Source organism: Scatophagus argus, chromosome 2 (genome assembly GCF_020382885.2).
Source record: "Scatophagus argus isolate fScaArg1 chromosome 2, fScaArg1.pri, whole genome shotgun sequence".
Classification (NCBI taxonomy): domain Eukaryota; kingdom Metazoa; phylum Chordata; class Actinopteri; family Scatophagidae; genus Scatophagus; species Scatophagus argus.
The window spans coordinates 19,760,795-19,780,887 of record NC_058494.1 but is presented as its reverse complement, the minus strand read 5'-3'; the positions used below and the strand labels follow the sequence as shown (position 1 = coordinate 19,780,887).

The 20,093-nt window shown below is 45.3% G+C and overlaps 1 protein-coding gene across 4 annotated transcripts in view; it reads right to left on the bottom strand.

Moving 5' to 3' along the window:
• bnc2 (basonuclin 2) overlaps positions 1-20,093 on the bottom strand; it is a 155,361-nt gene that overhangs the window by 72,070 nt on the left and 63,198 nt on the right. For 3 of the 4 annotated variants that reach the window (XM_046416528.1, XM_046416550.1, XM_046416536.1), the window contains exons 2-3: positions 19,087-19,461; positions 15,327-15,389 (exon numbers count right to left, since the gene is read on the bottom strand). In XM_046416528.1, coding sequence (XP_046272484.1) covers positions 15,327-15,389; positions 19,087-19,461 — 438 coding nt within the window. The remainder of the gene's footprint in view (positions 1-15,326; positions 15,390-19,086; positions 19,462-20,093) is intronic. The other variant, XM_046416544.1, reaches the window with a different exon arrangement.

The window sequence follows — 20,093 nt, the reverse complement described above, 5'->3', positions numbered from 1 at the left end:
CTAACCATGGTCATTTATTATATCTTCCAGTTCATCCAAGATTAAACAAAATTAGACTGAGCAACACTAGGAAACAACAACAGCTGGAAGTACGTATATCACAACCACAAAAAAAAAAATCACAATGTCATGTTATTGAATGTATGCTGATGTATTTATTTGTGTGTGTGTGTGGGGGGGTTAATTTATTTAGTTTTTTTATTTTGAAGAGGCCAAGCATAGGCCAAGCTGAACACATGTTCCTTCTTAGCCCGCAGTGACACAAATGCACACACACACACACACAATGGCAATATGATAACACTGACACTAAGCCGGTGCCCCCCAACAGTGCACACTGGGAGACTGTGAGCAGGCTTCGCTGGTAGCATGCTTTACTACTCTTTGATATGCACCAGTCATTAAAAATAGATGGCGAGCAATCATTACAGGCATCGGAATTAATCTAATTAGCCTAGCACACTGGGCCTCTGTGGTATGGTTGGGTTGGGGGGGGGGGGGGGGGGGGCTTTCTGCAAACAGAGCCACCCGGCCGCAAATACAGTGTAAGCAGAGAGAGGGGCTAGGATGCTGTGGGGCCTGGGGTGAGTTAGGATGGGGTAGGGGGGATAATCCGCCTTGACTTATTAATACGCGCAAACAAGATTTAGCTCCTCAAAGCAAACAAATGAAGCAAGTGCTAAGAGGAATGGGTGATGGTGGTGGTGGTGGGGGGGGTTGGGCAGAGAGCAACATGAAGAGAGACCACATTATTGAGAGAGCGCAAGAAGAGATAAATTATTTAGGCTTGCGTGGACTGTATAGAGAGCTGCGGCCACCAATGGCAGAAAAAAGGGACTTAAGGCCAGAAAAATGCACGTTCTTCAGTCCACAGCTGCACCTTTCCAAATAAATAACGTTTTTTTGAGTGGTGATACACCCTAAAGACTGTGCTTCAAACCGCTTTGGGAGAAGCCTTAGCAAGTCACAACATGGATCATAATCTGCTGACGAGTAATCACCTCTCAACCACCACCGACATACAAATTCACATTGCTTCCTCACTTAAATAGATCACTATAAGGGTCACTGTGGACAGGCATGAGTCCTTTATTGACTCTATAGACGATGGAGTGCTTAACCCACAACCCTCCTTGACCCCCTGTCACGGGTAATGACTGCTGCAAGGAGGGGCAAGCAGCCCTATAGGCTGTCAGGACCTGACTTCAGCTTAGCAGGGGCAGCTCATGATTAAACACAAACATAACTACTTGCAAAACTTCTGCCATGTTTGTTTGCTTAAGACAGTTCTTAGCAGGCGTTCACACCAAAAATAGCCCTGTGTTTAAAAAAAGGCGAGGCACTGCGTCGGTGTTTTTCTTGCTCTTGCTAACCATAACCTCCTAACCCTGCATACAGCATTATTTTTGCAAACTACGACTCCCCTCTAACGTACCTGTTCCCGACATTTTAGTATTAAAATGTTTGTGAAGTAAAATTTGTCAACATTTAGTCTCACTCATTAGTTCCCCAGACAGGGCAGGGAGGAGTGAGGGTGCTGGTTATGTGCTCAGGCTCCACACGGTGCCAAACTCTCCTCTCTCAGTGGGTTTGTCAGCCAGTCTTTCATCCCAGCTTCTCCAATGCTAGCAGACAGTCATTACCATCTTTTTGATAGTTGGGGTCCCAGCTGTGTTCATTGGTCTAATACCCCTCAACCTCTGTCCCAGTCTGGTCCTCCTTCGCTAACTCACACAGAACAGTTTGAAGGTGCATCCGAATAATACCCACAGGAGAGAGGTGGGGAGGGAAGAAAGGGAAAGAGAGAGAGAGAGAGAGAATAAGAAGAAGAGAGGGAGTGCTAATACCAAATCTCAGATGACCAAACCAAATGAAAGTCTATCAAGAGCCAGCTCAGCAAACACAACTGCCATACTGATGAGGAGGGAGCAAAGCCGTGAGGGAAAGGGAGAGGACGGAGGACTGAAGCTTATTCTACACATCACTTGAGGGAAAATTGTGTCTTCGTGGCTGCAGAAGGTTACAGAGAATCATTATTTTCTAAATACTTACACCCTTATCTTCAAAATCAAAGCACAAGTGGTGACTAACCTCTGTAGGTGGTTACCATGTGAAACCAAGAAATCTAAACCAATTGAGGAAACTATCAGAGCAGGTCTTGTTTCTGCTCACAAAGTGGACAGATTCTGAAGATGTAACACCCCCGAATACCTAAAATGCCAGTAATAAGATTTAAGTTAAAAAAAAACAAAACAAATCACAGGTACACACACGAAGTGCAGTGTTTGCATCTACATGGGAAAAAGAATAAGTACATTTAAATTAAAGTCCCACATGGGTTCTGTGGATAGCAATGTGCAGTTTTGCCTGCTGATCACACAAAGAAATGAAAAACTGAGGAGGAAGAGACAAAGAGGGAAAGAGACACAGCCATCTGTTTATGTTTGAATAGATGGTATCACAGGGCGGTCGAGTGTGGTGCATTTTTCAAAATGAAAGCTCTGCTCGCTGTTGTCATTATTTATCGCACTCTGGACACACGCAAGTGGAAACAGAATTAAGAGAACTGTAGGTGAACTGTAACTGTAGGTGGCATGCGGAAAGACACAAACCAGAGAAAAACACAGAGAGTTTCACCAGCACCTCACTTGCACGAAGGACATAATAGCGTTGAAAGCAACACGACTCAATGAAACAGGAAAAGTGTATTTCTTGGAATCCACTTACACTCAAATTACAGTGACATTCTTGGCAGAGCTTGCAGCACAGGGGTAATACAATGTACTGCAGCACAAAGAACTTCTGGGACACTTATCAGCGCTGTGACACGAAAGACCAAACTATTAGCATGCAAAAAGAAAAATCACAGGAAGAAATCAAGTCAACCAAAGAAGAGAAAAAAAAAATCAGGCCTGTTTTCTTGGCAGCCTTTAAAACCAACTTCTTCTCTTTTTTTTTCCTTTCTCTTTTTTTTCCCCTCTCCCTCCTGCCCTCCGTCACCAGGTTAAGTTACAGGCATGAGGCGAAGGAATGAGGGAGGCAGAGTGGTAACATACGGTACCATGAGGAGTGAGACGCCGGCCCTCCCTGACATGGCGTGCACAGAATCCTCCCATGCCCACACAGGCAAGCAAGCGCACACACACACACATTATTTGGACATGATATGATGGTGTCCTGTGTGTGTGTGCACTCAGGAGGTACACACATGCACACACGCAGTCTTCACTTCCTCCCTCCCTCCCTTTGCAGCTCTCTCTCCATGTGTCCCGTCATATCTCCTTCAGCCTATAATTGTCCCAACTTATGGTGTTTCTTCCTGCAAGCCACAGTTTAGAGGAAGTGAAATCCTTCTAAGTGACTGTCACAATGCATCAGCCTCAGGCGAGGGACGCACGCCTGCTCCCCCCCACCCCCCATTCCTCCTTCTCCCTCCTTCAGTCCCCCAGCTGCACCCCCCTCCTCCTCCCCCCTCTGCTGCTCACTATCCCTCACTTTAAGTGTTTTTCTTGCTGAGATGCTCCACTTGTGCTTTCACTCTGTTCCTCCCCGACACTCTGTCTCTCTTTTTTTTTGTTTATGAAGTCACCCCCCAACACACTTTTCTCTCTCTCCCTCTCCCTCTTTCACTTTCTCCTCCTCTCTGTCCCCACGCTGCATTTAAATTGAGGGGGAAACTGTAGTGACAACATCACGCTGCCATTAGGGCCCTGCTTGTAACCTGCTCTCCGCTCAATCCTTGTTCCCCCGACTACACCAGCCAGGAGGAGCAGAGGTTGAGTTTGCTTCTGCCTCCCGTTTCCTTTGAAGGGACAGTCGCTCCTTAACACACTTTCACACACAAAAACACACACCAAGAAGTGGAGTTAAAGGAGTTTGTGTTCTCTGGACGGCCAGCGTGACCTTTGTCATGACCCTCACATGTCACAACTCTGTGATGCATGTGTCACTTTTTTCTGCCTCTGACCTCGGTGCTCATGCCTCTGTCATCCGAGCAGACTAACCGTTTTCTCTTGTTGAGCTTCAGTACACACAAAAACACACAAATGGTCTTTCCTGTCAACCAAATATTCTCCTTGATCACTGTTCTTTGAAGGCCACTGTAGTACACATGTAAACAAGGGCTGCAACCCTCATTTATTTTTGTTATCGATCGAAAAAAAAGTGCTAAATCTGAAATATATCAGAATTACTGTTATAAAAGACAAACATAAAAAACAAAAACTTTTATTATGTATGTAATCCATCATCAAAATCGCTGCAGATCAACTTTCTGTTCATCAACTTGACCAGCTAATGGCTTGACCAACTTATCATTTTAGCTGTATTGTGGACACAATTTCTTCCAAATATTTATAGTAAAACTACAATAATATAAAATGATAATTCCAGATGTCACTCTAACGCTAGGACAATGGGATCTAACTAAATCAAGCAAACACAAGGAAAGCAAAAACAGCCATGTGGTTTAAACTAGCAAGGAGATATGTGCTTATTTTGTGTGTGTGTGTGTGCGCATACCCTGCGTGTGTGTTTAGGTGCTTTTTCCTCTTAGGTGTTTTTCTATTAGTCCTGTCAGGGTCAGGATCGGTGCTTTATTGAGCATTTTATTGGAGCTGTGGACAGATCAGTCGCCCATCAACCTTTCATCGACCAATCATGTGCAGCGATGGGAGGGACCTGGGAGGTCTGGCAGAGCCGGACACTCTGCAGGGGAAGAGGGGGGAGTCTGGTGGTCACTCACTCATCACTTGGATGAAGTCCGGCACTCTGTGTGTGTGTGTGTGTGTGTGAGACAAGAAAAGGGTCAGTCACTGGTCACCAGATGGTAACTGTTTGGACTGGACCACAGCAAGCAAGAGAGAGGGGGACAGTCTCTTTTCTCTCTCTCTCTCTCTCTCTCTCTCTCTCTCTCCCTCCCCCCCTCACACTCACACACATACAACAAACCACGAGAGTGATGGGTGATAATGGAGCAGACACTAACAAATCTGCACCTCTTGGCTAGGGGCCTTGACTGGGACTCAGAAAGCAGACAGTCTGTCCAACTCATAAGCCCAAGTACAACACACCACTACATACTCAGTAGACAGAGGGACCAGTGACCCTTACAGCACAACGCTCAGTTTCCAGAGGCACTCATTTGTTGTTAAATGACATTCACACCAGTGGAATTCAGTGCGGTTAGCTTGTAGATGTGTAAGCCATTGCTTTGCACTGCAGGAGTTGGGTGAGTTTTAAATACAGCGAGCTGAGTGGGACCTTGTCACTGTGTGTGGCCTTACAATGTGCAGGCTACTGCTGCTCTGGATATTAGCTCTCCTGTATGTCTGGCTATTAAATACCAATCCCCAGCCACACACACACACACACACACACACAAACCACTTCCCTTTCAGTCTCAAAGTCAGGGACATAACAGTTTTGGCTGGCAGTATTGTGTGGGCCACAAGAAGAAGGAGAGAAAAACCAACTGTTCTTTTAGGTGGAACCTTCCAGCTGGAGACAGAAGAGTGGGGAAAATAGAAGTAGACATACGCCAGGACAACCGAGTAGACCAGAGTTGCTGGAAGGAGCACTTGTGACCTGAGCAAAAGGTGTATCGGGTAAAAGGGGCCGGAGTCAATCATACAGAGAGACAGAGAATAGACAATAAAGTTAAAGTGAGCTGGAGTGAGAAAGAGAAGAAAAATGAGCATTTGAGCAAGCAGAGTGAAGCAACAAGGCAGGAGTGAAAGACATTAAGAAAGAAAAGCTGTAAAACACAGAAGTAGGAAGGAAAGAAAGAAAGAAAGTAGAGAAGCGCCAGCAGCTGGACTTCTCCTGCTAATTCAGCACTTTAACAAATCAATGCCACTTGAGGAGTACAATCCGCACCCTGAGCTCAGCTAGACGCATCAGTGAGACTGCAGGCGTGTTTGTGTGTGTGTGTGCGTGTCCTCAATAGTCCACATTAAGGTCCAGTAATGTGTTAATTTATAACTCTATCACCCCAGACGCCTGCATTATCCATCTGTGTCACATGCTAGTCCTACTATATCTATCATCCAGAGGGGAAAAATGGCCAGTCCACAGAGATTAAGCCACCGGTCGCACAATTTCTTACCCCCCTTTATTTCTTTTCCCTTTAGCCTTATCTATTGCATCCCTTCACACCCCTCTCCCTTTGTCCTCAGCCTCCCAGGTCAGGGTGATCAATTAGGGCTTGACAGAGCTCTCAGTCCTGGCTGACCACTGGAGCTCCAGAAGCCCTGCAGACATCATTGTCTACCCAGAGAAGGAGCACTCAGGCTGGGTTTTAACACCCTCCCGCTCCCCTGGCCCTGGAGGCCTGTACAGGATGGCTGTTGGGCTATCAGTGATCGGTGATTGAATTACACTGCACCGTGACCTTAGTGAACTCAAAACGTGTTATCACTTAGAGCAGATCGACACAACAGATTGGGATAATAGAGAATGTAAATGTGCGTGTGTGCCAAGAGGGCTCAAATTAACTCTGTTTGAAAAGACCCTTGATGCATTTAAGTCAGTGACACAAAACCCCATCTTTCATAACACTTACAGGGGCTGTAATTTTATAGATTTCCAAAACCACTTCTGGAAAATAATGTTGATATTTCCATCAAATATGATGTGGCAGGAAAGTATACTATTTTCCTTTTGATGCAATGTATTACAGTTGTCAAAACATGCAAGTAACGTACAGTATTTCTTGGGTAAAAAAGCCTCTGTATGTGTGTGTGTGCGTGTGTGGAAGTGTGTGTGCATGTATGTATGTGTTTGTCAGTTTATGTTTGTGCGGGTGGCTCTCTTTGTCAGTAGCAGCAGGCACTAATAACACACAGGGGGAAATGATCAATACTCACCCTCTCTATTCAATTTCACAACATCACTACTACCACCGGACTCGCTCAGAGACACACACCCGCATAAACTCAGGCACACACGCTTGTGTACGATACGCCGACGTGAATGTAAAACAAAGGGCCTTTCACTAACAGATGTAGCCAGAGGGCTGGCTACAGCAGGAGAATTGGCTTTGGTGTGAATGCGAGCAATGCATTAATATTTATTTTGTTAGAAATACTCCCCTCTGTCCTCGGAGAGAGGTAGCGAGCATGAGATACGAAGGCTAAAGGAGGGGCAGGGAGGGTTGATAGGAAAGACAAGCAGGCAGTTCCACCTTTAAAGAGTGCAACAGTCATCACGAGAGGAGAAAGGGAATCTGCCCATTAAGACTAAGTGGATGTCTATTAGATCATGGAGGTAAGGAGGTGGGCATTTACCATCAGTCCAATTCCCAAACAAGCATGTCTGTCCCTGGACTGTGCCAGCGGCTGCGAGGGTAAAACACAGTACCTTCACGCTGATATCATTTAAAGTTTCTGATAAAGTCAGTAGGGTTGGTTTCTATTTATTTATTTATTTATTTAAATGAATATGCTCTCTAAACTTTAGGAAATTTACTCATTCCCTTCAGTAAAACTATTTACTCTGAGAGTGTCTGGCAGGGACATCACCTCTGTGAAAATGAAGGCAATTAAAAGACTATCAAAGTCACCACCCAGTCCTAAGAGATCAAACAAACCCTGTGCCCTCTTTCTACTCCTCTCCCTGTCTGTCCCCTTCACCACCCCCCCTCGTCTTCTTCCCCAGTGTAAACCCCCCATTCTTATCACGGCGGTACAGTTAATCCTCACTCTGTCTCCTCCTCCTTCCATCGCAGCGTCCCTCAGGGGGGGTGCGCGAAAGGCTAAAAGGAGGGAACACATTTGCCACTTGCTTGCGACACATAATACGGAGCAGGCAATCAACTTGGGCTTGACACGTATTTGCTCATCTCTGGGACACACAGACGCACACACAACCCTGCCCCCCCCCCCCCACCACCACCACCATTGCTGGGAAATTGAAGGGTGAAGGTGGGGTTTGAAAGGGGTGGGGTAGGGGGGGGGCCCAAATTAACACTTGACATTCAATACGGTCAGGTCCTTAATTGGCCGGGGCCTTCCTGAGAAGGCAATTTTCTATTCCCCAAACTGCCCCCGCATTGCGCCGTGTGCCAGTGTCATCCGTGTGTGTATGTCTATGTGTCTGTGTGTGTGTGTGTGTGTGTGTGAGGAAGAGAGAAATTACATCTGTGTGTAAGTATGTGCAAGAGAAAAACTGAGACAATGTGTGTATGCGTATATCTGTGTGTGTGTGTGTTTGAGCCGGGGCCCTGTCCTGAGAGAGGCCCTCTGGTCCCTTCCCTCTCTCTAATGAGGCTGGATGAATTAGCGCTACGTGACATGATTTGAACAGCGGTGCCCCCCCGTCTTCCTCCCTCCTCTTTGTCCTTCTCCCCTCCTCATCCCCTGCCCTTTTTTTTCCCTTAAAGCAGTGACAGGCATCTGGTGGCCGAAAAAATGCCAGGAGCAACCCTGCGGCTCTTGCCTTTATGCGAGCTGCTGCTGCTTTATACCGCGGCATATACACACACCTAGACATGGCACACACACACACACACACACACACACACACAATGAAACACTTTCACCTTCCTCCCATTCCTTTTCCACTCACTCACGCACACACACACACACAGTCTCACTTGCACTTCCCCGCAGATCCAGTTTCAGTTGATGTTATTACAGCTTTCAACCTGAGAGGTATTAGGCTTCCTTTAACAGATCTGACAGCATTTACAACACAGGCAAGTCGACGCCTCTAATCGCCTCTGCGACTTCAGCCTATTACCAATTGATCTCAAAGAGAGCCTCGTCCTCACCTTCTGACTGATGCACAAGCTGTCGGATCCTTTTCCTCCTCTTTGTCATAATGCGCTATCTGTCTTTGCCGCTGCAGCCTGTGAACCTGACTGCTCTTTAAGTGCTCTCCTATCATTTTTTTCCCACCTGCAATAAATCTCGCAGCTGTTAGCTTGTGATGTTTTTTTTTTATTTATGTTATTGAGTTATATCTGGTCGCCCAACGGATCACCTTTGCCCTCGCGAGGCCCTATTTAAGTCACAAACAAGATGCTAAATTTATTAGCTAAATGGCTGTGCAGAAAAATCCGCAGTAAATCTAGGTGATAAATCCCTTGTTGCCACCCTTTACAAATCTAAACTGATCAACAAGCTGTGAAGTAATGGCCTGGATAAAGGAAACAAAAGCTGCAGATTTTTTTGTATTTGGAGGAAACATAGCAAATGGATTAAATGCCATGAAATATTAAATGCCAGTCGGAGTCACACACATCATGCAGTGAGCGGTGCTCCAACAAAGCACTTATCGCTGAGTGTGTTTCCCGACAATGGAAGAGGCAGCTCAGGCCATTTACAGACACAACATCAACATCACACCACGCAATCATATATGTGTGTGTGTTTGTGACTGTATGTGTGCCTGCACACGTGTGTCCACAACACAAAATCTTTTAACACACAGTGAAAAACAGCTGTTTTTCAGCGTGCGTTAAAACAAGAATTCTCACTTTGCTTCGTTCTAAAAGACTGAAGCCGTCACTTCACCCGCACAGTAAATGTGTCAAGTGGTGGACAAAGAACAATGTGTGGTGCTAGAGGTCACGCATGGTGACCTCAGGGAGGGTCACACCAATTGATGTGTATCACGGTAAGCTAATTAGATCATTTGTGAGTTGATTGACATTATGGATTATTAGAAAGTGAAGTGAAATGCTGCTCAATATGTGATCAGCTCACATGCAAACGGGTTCAATTAAGCAGTGTGTATGGATTCAAATGAACCAATCCAGCCCACACACACACACACACACACACACACACACTCACACACTCACTCTGTGGTATTTCATTGCACCTCTTATATATTCACACAAAACATACTCGCAAAAACAAAAGCCACCCAGAGTCTCAGTTCTCCAGAAAAACATGAGCTGTGGGATGCCAAGGCAGCTGCATTTAACAGTGGCCATTAAATGTTATTAATCCAACAGCGCAAACATCTTTACGGAGTCAGCAGAGAGCACAAACAAACGCTTACACATGTTGCTTTAACACTTTGCTCACAAGAAAAAGTAGCTAATGAGTTTGGACTCAAGTTGTTTCAGAGGGTTAAAAATGACAACATTGTTCAGAAGAGGTTTACGCAATCTGTACAAAGAAAAGATATGATAGGAGTGTGTGGAAGCAGGTAGGGATGAATATCTGTGTGTGTCAGTGTGTGTGTGTGCGTGTAGTGTGTGTATGTTGGCTGCAAGCCTACCACAGCCTGTACCACTAGCCTCCCTTCTCCAGAACCTCCCTAAAATCCTCCCTGGGCCTCTAGCAATCAAATCTCCACAGTAAGCTGGAGACAGAACAGAGCAGCGGGATAGACGGAGAGTAAAACATGGGAGCAAAAAAGACTGAGAAAAAGAAATGAAACAAAAAATTAGTGGTGGGGGAAAAGCCTCTCTCCGCCTCCTCCTCCTCCTCCTCCTCCTCCTCTTACTCTCGCTCACACAAGCCACAGAGTTCAACATATGCATCAAGAGATGTAACAAGTTATCCTCGCCTCTCATGTGAAATCACTGTTACCTGTTAGGAAACCATTTTCTTTGCACATCAACTTTGGTAATTTAACAGCACATCAAAAAATGTACAGTGTAAACACACACACACACACACACACACACTTAACAGTACATGTTGACTTAGCAGGGGGAAAGAGACAGTCAACTGTGAGCCCTGAACAAAATCACCATAATTATCCATAACCATAAATAAGCCTGATGATGATGATGGCTTTAACAATAATAATAGCAATTCACCCTGAGTGCTTTTTCAAATAACAGTGACAGCATTAGCCACTTCGCCAACAGAAAAATGAAAGGCTCTGTGCCTTGAGAGCTCTTCTTCGCTGCCACTGCTGATGGGGCAAATTGGCAGGCAGAGCGAGCAGACAGGGGTCCTTAAGACGGATGTAAAAATAGTAGGCTGTCGATACGCCTGTTGCGCTGGCTCAGCTCCAAGCAAAACAAAATAACAGGAGTTGAGGAATAACAGGAAAAGGGAGAAGCCGTGGTGAAAGTATGCCCAAGTTCCTGTCACTTAGCACGGGTCACACCTAATGTCACCTTCCTCTGGACGCAGAACGGGAAGGGACAGCCTCTCACAACAATGTCTCTGCCATGCGGTCACGTCTTAAAATACCACAGGCCACCGCTAAAATCTGTACCATTCGTCCGGCTCTCTCTTTCCCTTTTCGCTTAAGTCAATTATGTGTGCGATGATCCTCGCCGCCGGTGGCAGTCTCTGGGTCACCGAAGACAACATGGGCCCCTCCCAGCTCTCAACACCCCCGTGACCCTCGGTGCTGCCACTAACAACACACACACACACAATTATACTTCAGCCCTTTCATGACTGCCTGGACCTTGGTGACAGCTGCTGCATTCCTGCCGTGTCACTGTGTGTGTGTGTGTGTGTGTCACTGTGTGTGTGTGTTGCTGCCCCTGTGCTTACGTCCCCCTCATTAGCCAGTGGCGGGGTGGTGACATCCTGAGCGACTGGCCCCTTCAAACACACACTTCCTCTTCACACTGGCGACTCCTCCTCGCTGCAGGAAACTACCCAAAGACAAATAACTAACACCTCTCTTTTAAAAAGGAATTTAGAAAGCGAGGGAAATAAAAACAGAAAAGAGTGGTGTTCAGCTGCTTAAACAGCCATCAGCTGTGAAAAAAAGGAATAATGGTGGTGGTGGGGGAGTGAAAAAACTAAAATCTGCCCAATGAATCTGTTTTAAAAAAAAAGTGCAAAACTATGAAAAGAAAATTTACACTTTTCCATACAATTTGACGGGTATTTCTTCCATTCGTAATATTATATGCTGTTTTCTCAGTGCAGCGAGTGTCTAACCACATGCCACACACATGGCTCACTTTAGTAAATCACATATTCAGCTGTCACACTGAATACTGCATTTATTTCAAAAGACCGAAACCTAAATAAACCTTTTGGCCACACAACAGCCTAGGACAGTACATGAAACACCTAAATGTTACATGTTCAGATGTTGATTATTTTGTCGAAAGCAGAGTACATAATAATAGTAAATAAGAACGACTAGAGAAAAGAAAGAAAATATTTGTTTTCTTTTAAAAACACATGCCCACAGAAGTCCTGGGAAAGACTCAGCTATAGCAGATTTCACCACTCAGTCCACTGATAAGAGCAGAGCAGATGGCTTTGCATTTCTATCGTTCCTCAGCACTCACACACACACACACACACACACACACACACACACACACTGCCCTGCTAGACACATAATGAAGAAAGCCTTTTGACTTCCATGATGGTGTCTCTACGTTCTGTATCCTCCCCATTATTCAGCCGTTTGCTGTGGCAGTGAGGCGGCCGTCTCCTCAGGAAAAACAGGAAACAGCTGACATGGAACCCGTGAGTGATGCTCACATGATGCTTATTGATCGCTGTTCGCCCCGGGTCTCGCACACAGAGTCAGGGCCGGTGCTTAACCATAACGCTTGGTCCTGCAGGGCACTGCTGTGCGGCTGCAGAGGTTACCGTATGACCCGGGACACACATGATCATGGCCATGTGAGGGGCGGAATATGTTGCCATTTATTTATTTTGGCAATATCATGCATATAATATAAAGATGAGAGTAAAGTAAAAGATTGCGAGGCAAAGAAGGGAGAATGGAAGCGTCTGCATGAGCAATTGTGATTTCCTCAGCAGTGTCCAGATAAGCAAAAGACAAACTGAATGGAATTAAATGGTGGATATTGATTTTATCCACTTAAACATACACTTTGGACGTGTGCTGCGGATGCAACAGAAAAATGTTTATTAACAAATTATTTTAATGTATCTTCAAATTTCAATAAAAATGAAAGGCTTGGTGATGCAAACAGAACCCCCGCCCCCCCTCAACAACACACACAGAGACACACACACAGATTTAAGAAAGCCAGTAAAAATGTTGTGGACGTCATATCTCCCTGGTTGGTGCCTGGGTAAATATAGAGGGGACCACAGCATGAATGGGACCTTGTACATCCTCCTACTCCGTCAAACTAGATGGGTTCTTAATAGTGCACACACACATACAGTAAATATACGAGTAGCTGCAGCCACCTTCCCACTCAATCTTACTCTCCCATTTCTGTGCTCTCTCTTGCAGAAATAATGCTGCCTTCAGGAAACACTCACATCACCATTGTTGCATATGCACATAGACCGAGAGAGGCGCTCGCTGACTGAACGCCATAGCGGCCTTTCCCAGCGCCGCTCATGTTATCTGGCACCCTCTAAAGTGGCCAGTAGCACTGCGGTAATTGCGTTAAGTAGTGCAAGAAGCAACTAACAACTTTACAGTTAGAGACAGATGCTATCAGTGGGATCTGTTCTGGTGAAGAAGTTGCTTTAAACCTTCTCCAATCACGTGCAAGACGAAACATCTCGTCGCTTCTGCTTATTGAAGAAACATTATGCCCCCTCTGACATGCTTCCCTGTGTCTTACTGTAAGTGGTCTACTGTTACACAGGTTCAATCTCAAGGGCCCTTTCTGTAAAGAGAGTAGCTGCAGAACATAACAGTCTGATTTAGGATGTGGAGGACTGGTGGCGGAGATAGAGTTTTAGGGCGGGGGTAGGGGGGATAAGTGGAGACAGAAGAGAGAGAGAGAGAGAAAAGGTGGGTTGAGGTGTGGGGAATAAGAAGACGGAGGGAAAACGAGTGAGAGAAGAAGAAGAAGTAGTGAGAGACGGGAGACGCAGTAGAAGAAGAAAAAGAAAAAGTAGTAATGGGGGAAGTGGTGCGTGTCTTTTCTGCAAATCTCCTCTTTCACCTCTGCTCTCCTCCAGCTCTCCAGCCAAGGCCAGCCAAGAGACACTTCACCTCGCACCCACACACACATGGAGCCAGAGCCAACACACAGACACACACACACAGAGGGAGAGGACACACACCCACAAAACTGCACACACTCGCTCTCTCTTTGCACACACTCACATAACTGGCATACGAGTATTTAGCCACCCACTCAGAAAAATAAATGGCAAAAGCACAGACACAAACGCCTTAACGCACACACACACACGCATAAACTTCAGTGTCAGAGTGCACACACACAAACACACTTGACACCAGATACATGTACGTATAGGCATCCATATGCTCTGTGTGCAACGACCCATCAAATACAGACGTGGAAATAATAACAGTTGAGTGTAACAACACACACACGCACACACACACATTCACTGACTGTGGATAATTCCACACATATGCATCAAATCACTGCTTCCCAGTCCCACATGATGGTAAGAAGCAATGCATATGCACCACATATGCAACACCCAACATGCCTGTGCCCCACTGTGTACAACAACATGTGCGCACACACTCACCACTGTAAGTGTACCAGTGTGTTAATGGGCAGATTAGCGCGTTCTGTGATCTGCACTGGAGAGGGTAATATCAACCTCATTTCTTCAGTCAGACAAAACAAAGCAGAGCATGTTATTCCATAAATATGTCTGTCATCGTGCCCTGAGAGCTCACAGCATTAGCATTCACTTTCAGAGGTTTACCATACACACACACACACACACACACACACAGAGGATCGTATAGGCTGCACTGCATTAACCAAACGCGTGGAGTGAAGGGAAATCAACCAGCATGACCGTCAGATTGATCCAAACAAAACATGTGAACATGACAACACAAGGCGTGATAACAGGAGAAAATATGAAAGAAACATCGAACAGCTTAGTTAGACTTGAGAAATTTAGAGTAGACGTTGAGGACCATTTAAAAAAAAAAAAAAAAGAAACCTACAGCTTATACATATTTATTATGATTAATGCCAACATTCCTGTATGCTGTTTAACAATTTGACATTGAAAATGTCTGATTTTTTTTTCCATGTGAGAAAAAAAAAATGACGTTACTGCTAAAAATATATATCAACATTGATTTTAGTAAAATCCTTAACTGCTTTTTAGTTTAATTTTAATAAAGTCCTTCGTGATCCTAAATTTACAAATGCTTGATTTGAGGAAAAAGAAAATCCTGCAGGACTGTGGCTGTGGTTCGTTTTCAAACTCAAAAGAAAAAAAAAATTACAAAGTGGTCAAATGCATTTGAAATTTAAGGAATGCAAAAAGGTTAAATTGTATTATTATTATTGTTATTATTGTTATTATATTACCAGTAGCAGTAGTAGTTGTAGTAGTAGTCGTGCACAGTTTATTTCTAATGTATCTTCCTACATGGTACACCCTTGCACTGATAATGTGGAGTCTCCGTGTGAGGTGGAGCAGACACAAGCTGTAATGCCACTGTACCTCTTCCAGGTCTCGGCCCATAGTCGACCTGTCGCACTTCAAAGGAAGCCGCGTTACAGCACCCTTGCAAAAAGAAAAGGAAGAGGCTATTTTAGAGATAGTTTTAGACTGAAAGACATGCACTAATTTCTTTCTTTCTCCCCCCCCCCCCCCCCCCCCTCCCTCTGATGTCTGCTCTAAGTCTGGGTGGCAGCCTCAGATCCTCAGGTGGAAGTTAAGGCACATTTTTTACGAGCTTTTCTAACCTTGAATTGTTCCCACATTCCTCCGACTGGAATCGGAGATGGAAATAAAATGTAAAAGAAAAAAACAAAAAAAGACGCGGCCTATGGCTGCTGTATTGTGAGGAAATCATCCCTGATGAACCAATTAGGCTCGTAGTACCACTTAACTCCGGGCTTTTTTAACTTGCAAGGGTCGATATTCATAACCACGCATGTACAGCAGCGGGTCAATTAAGGCTCCAAATATTATCACTCCGTAATGCCCGGGAAATAATTCAACTCCTAATTAATGTTTGCATTTTTTTTCCCCTCCGCAAAAACAAATATGAACGCTCCCTTTTGCAAAATGCGCACCGATTTGTGAACATTAGGAAGCCGAGAAAATAGGCAGTATTTATCGAATCCATTTCATTGATTTCATTTAAATTGCTTGCCCTTCATGTTGTTTGCTGTTGACACTTGCGTGGATTATGGAGGCTGTGAATCTGCTGCTTCTGTTGCTTCGCAGGAAAAAAAAAATAAAAGTTTCTTCAAAGATTAAAAGCCTATTAAGGCCTGTTATGAAATGTGTAAATTATTCGCTTACAGTCGTGCTTTAATCGACACTGTTGTTAATTTCGTTTGTTTAGATGAGACCGGAACAGTGAAAAACGTCTGCATGCAGATGTATTATCAATGTGCAGCAATAACGTAATAAAACATTAGAAAAAAATATTTAATTCATCTTCATTTTTCCTCTGTTTCCCCAGTTTGTACCAGCGTCACCTCTAGCCAAAAAATATGTACGCTGGACTATTTCATTGTCAAACAAACATCTACGTGAATATGAAAATAGGCTGAATTCATTGATTAATTCAGAAACATCGTAATTACAGCCGAAATATAAGATACACGAAAATGTTTTGATCCAGGAGTCAATCAACAAGGAAACCTGTAATTTCTGTGTTGAATTTCGTTCTCAAATTGACACCTATTTTGTTTAAGTGATTTTCTCAACGCTGAAGCAGGCAGGTGCTGCTTTTTATGGCTTGATTGTGCTGGCCTGTAAAAACCCAGTAAAGAGAAGAAAGAAATGATCATCAGATCTCCTGATTTATAATTTGATAATTAACATCTTTTGCCTTTACTTTCTTCGCTCGCTGATGTTTACGCACCGAGCTGACCAGACACCTGCTGTAAATCCTAAACTTATTTATGTCGTTTCGGCCTGTGGCAGGAAAATCACTGTTTTCATGTTAAAGAGATTATTTCTCCTCGTTTCCTAAGTCGTACCTGCTGTGTGTGTGTGTGTGTGTGTGTGTGTGTGTGTGTGTGTGGTTTACATGGATTGTCAGAGGTATTGCTTAATGTTTTGGCTTGGTGATGCCCTGCAGCCCACCACAGCCGCATCTGTCCTGAACGCACTGCATGCGCAGAACCGTCTCACGTCTCTATCGATCAGATGGAAATATAATTTGGCCTAACAACGATAAAATACCGCATCCCTGGTGTCACCTAGCTGATCTTTAAGGGAGAGAGGGGGAGAGTTTCGAGCACAAGCCCATAACGCATTTCTCTTCTCCAACACCCAAGGGTGCGCCAGCCTCGGCAAACACAAAGTCATTATCGGTTAGATTCCAAGAAGGCGAGTCTGTCAAGGAACAGGCTTCCTTCGGAGAATTTATGTCATGCCTACTAAACATGGGAAGATGTCTTCTAAGTGGTGCGAGGAAGGATAAATAACAGCGAGTCCCACAGCTGATTATATTGAAACAACGGTGCGCATTTGTAAAAAGGATTGGGGATGCAAACGTGGGGTCCCAGCAGATGCTGAGCGCAGGGGCCCATCCACCTGCTTCAGCACCGCGAGAGGAGGACCGAGAAGGAGCGCTCTCCTCCTCTGAAAACAACATGCCCGGCTCTTCCAACTCACTTGTCATTAGTTTGCACAATCGCTTCTTCAAGGGAAAAATATATATATATATAAGAACAAGGACTTGTGAAAAACTACAGGGATACCGACTCAATCTGCTCAAAACGTGCACGTTGTGGTAAAGATTAACCTGCGTGAAAATCGCGAGAGAAGGAGAGATTTATTATCATCATTATTATTATGATTATTCGTCCCAAAAGTTACATCGGAATTTGCTGTAGTCTCAACACATGAGTTTCACCTTCGCGATCAGACCTGCGGGATTTAAAGAAAAACACACTAAATTGTGCGGGCTGTAAATACCGTCAAGGTGACAGAATAAGTTTCTCATCTTTTACAACACAGCGCCGCGCCGAAGCTGTTGCGCAAGAGGAACCGCTGTGGCCTGAGTGCGTAACAGCGTGTGCATGGTACGGAGCGCCTGCACGTCCCGCTATGATTAACTGCAACCTAACAACCATCCGCTATCTTTACTGTCTCCCCCTCACACACGTGTGCGCGCGAACGGACGCACACACACACACACACACAGACACACGTATATACACACAGCTCGACTCTCACTCCTCTGCCCTCTCCTTACCTGGCAATTTATCCGACAAAACTACAAAATCCTCCCCGTCCCTTTAAAAATAACTCTCTCTTGTTCTGACCTGGGGGGGGGCGGGGGGCTGCTTGAAATGAATAGCCCAATAAGAAAAATATAACTACTAAAGAACAGAGGAATTCAGTGTGACATCCGTGATAACAGGCGAGTAATGTCGGGTAGGAAATGTGGTGCGGGCTATCCGTTATCATCACTGCTTTCCAGGCGAGCCTGTGCTCATTCACGGCTCCTCTGCTGTTCTGTAGCCGCGCAAGGGGCTTCCTGCCTCGGCCACATGAAGTCAATTAGCCGGTCCCAGAGGGGTGCCCCTTCCCGAGTCTTTATCGGCACTGAGGTTACCAAAACACTGCTATTGCTTGCTTTTAAACTCCACACCGTTCACAGACCAATTACGGAGACCTAAGCATGTGTGTAACGAATCCGGACAAGGGATAATCCATCAAATGGTGAAATAAATGAATTATCTGCTGTTGTGTAGCTTTTGCCTTTAATTTTTCTTTTCTTACAAATGCACAAAAATAAGCTATTTTTTTTAAGTTATTTTGTAGACCAGAAAATTAAAAGGAACACACACATACACACACAGACACACACACACACACACACACAGAGGAATGAAAAGACTGTGAGACATGCTGTGTGTGAAACAACAACATAAAGACATACACACAACAACATCAAATCTGATGTATTGCAAACATGAGGGGGGGCGTTGTAAAGATGTGATTGCAAGCAAGAATTCTTCATTTAAAATATCAGAAACTAAACACTGTCCACAACCCCCCCACATCCCACCCCCCTGAAGAACGCACACACACCTACTGACACACATACAAACACTCTCTTTATCACATACAGACCAAGAGGCAGAGGGAGATCCACAACAGCAAACGTCTGAACATACACCAAGATAGGAAAAGTAAAAGTTCGGTCCTACACTGAAAATGTGCAAAGACTGGAGGGAGAGCAGAGAGACGGAGGTAGAGCGGACGAGGAGGTGAGGCTGAGCTGACGTACCTGCTGGGACATTCTGTAGAGGAGGTTGCTGTCAGTGCTCTGCTGCTGCCATGTCCCCATGAAGCCCGGCTGCTCAGCACTAGGCGGTCTGGTGCTGAACTGCATGGAGCTCTCGCCTGCTCCCTCAGCGCTGCTGCTAACGATGTTAATGCCACCCAGACCACTTCTGCTGCTGGTGCTGGTGCTGCTGCTGGTGCTGCTGCTGCTGCTGCTGCTACTGTGGCTGCTGGAGGGGATGCTTGTGCAAACGCCAACGGTGCCGGTGGGTCCGTTAGCCTTAGCTGGAGGTGGCCTTGGAGGCTCCGGGTCTGTGCTGGGCTCTTGTGGGACTGTGTCGCACTCACTGCCTCTCACATCCAACTCTGCCTCCTTGGACTTGGACAGAGAGAGGGAGAGACAGAGAGGGAGGGCAGGAGGGATGTGGGAGTGTGAAGGAGGAGAGAAGAAAAAAAAAAGTCAATGAAGGTGGGTTCTTTTGGGGTCTTGTTGCCTTTTTTTTCAGCTAGTGCAGGTCCTGCTTCTTGAGCAGGAGGATAACAGTGGAGAGAGGAGTTCAGGGAGTCGATGTGTGTGAGGTTTCTTGGCAGCCCTGGTGGCGGAGGAGTGTGTGTGGAGTTAATTCTCAAGAAGACAGAGAATAGAGGGCTTGCAGTGAATTTCCTCGGGGGCCTCGTCTCGGACAGGGCAAGATGAGCAGAGCACTGGAAGTGAGGAAGGCTGGAGGTGAGGAGGGGGCTGATGAGAAGGTGAGCGAAAATGGAGTAAAAGAAAAAAAGGGGGGGGGGGGTTATGGGAATTAGCGAGGAGATGTTGCCTGTGGCCTCAGGTTTTTTTTTGCTTTAATCCATCTGTCAGACAATTTTGTACTTGGACATGGACTCAGGTCAACGCAAAGACACACAATGAAACATGTTTACCTGCATGCATGCATGCACACATTCAGATGCTGACACACAGGACTCGAATAGAAAAGAAAAATTCAGAAAAGTAGGAAAGAGCAAGTTGAA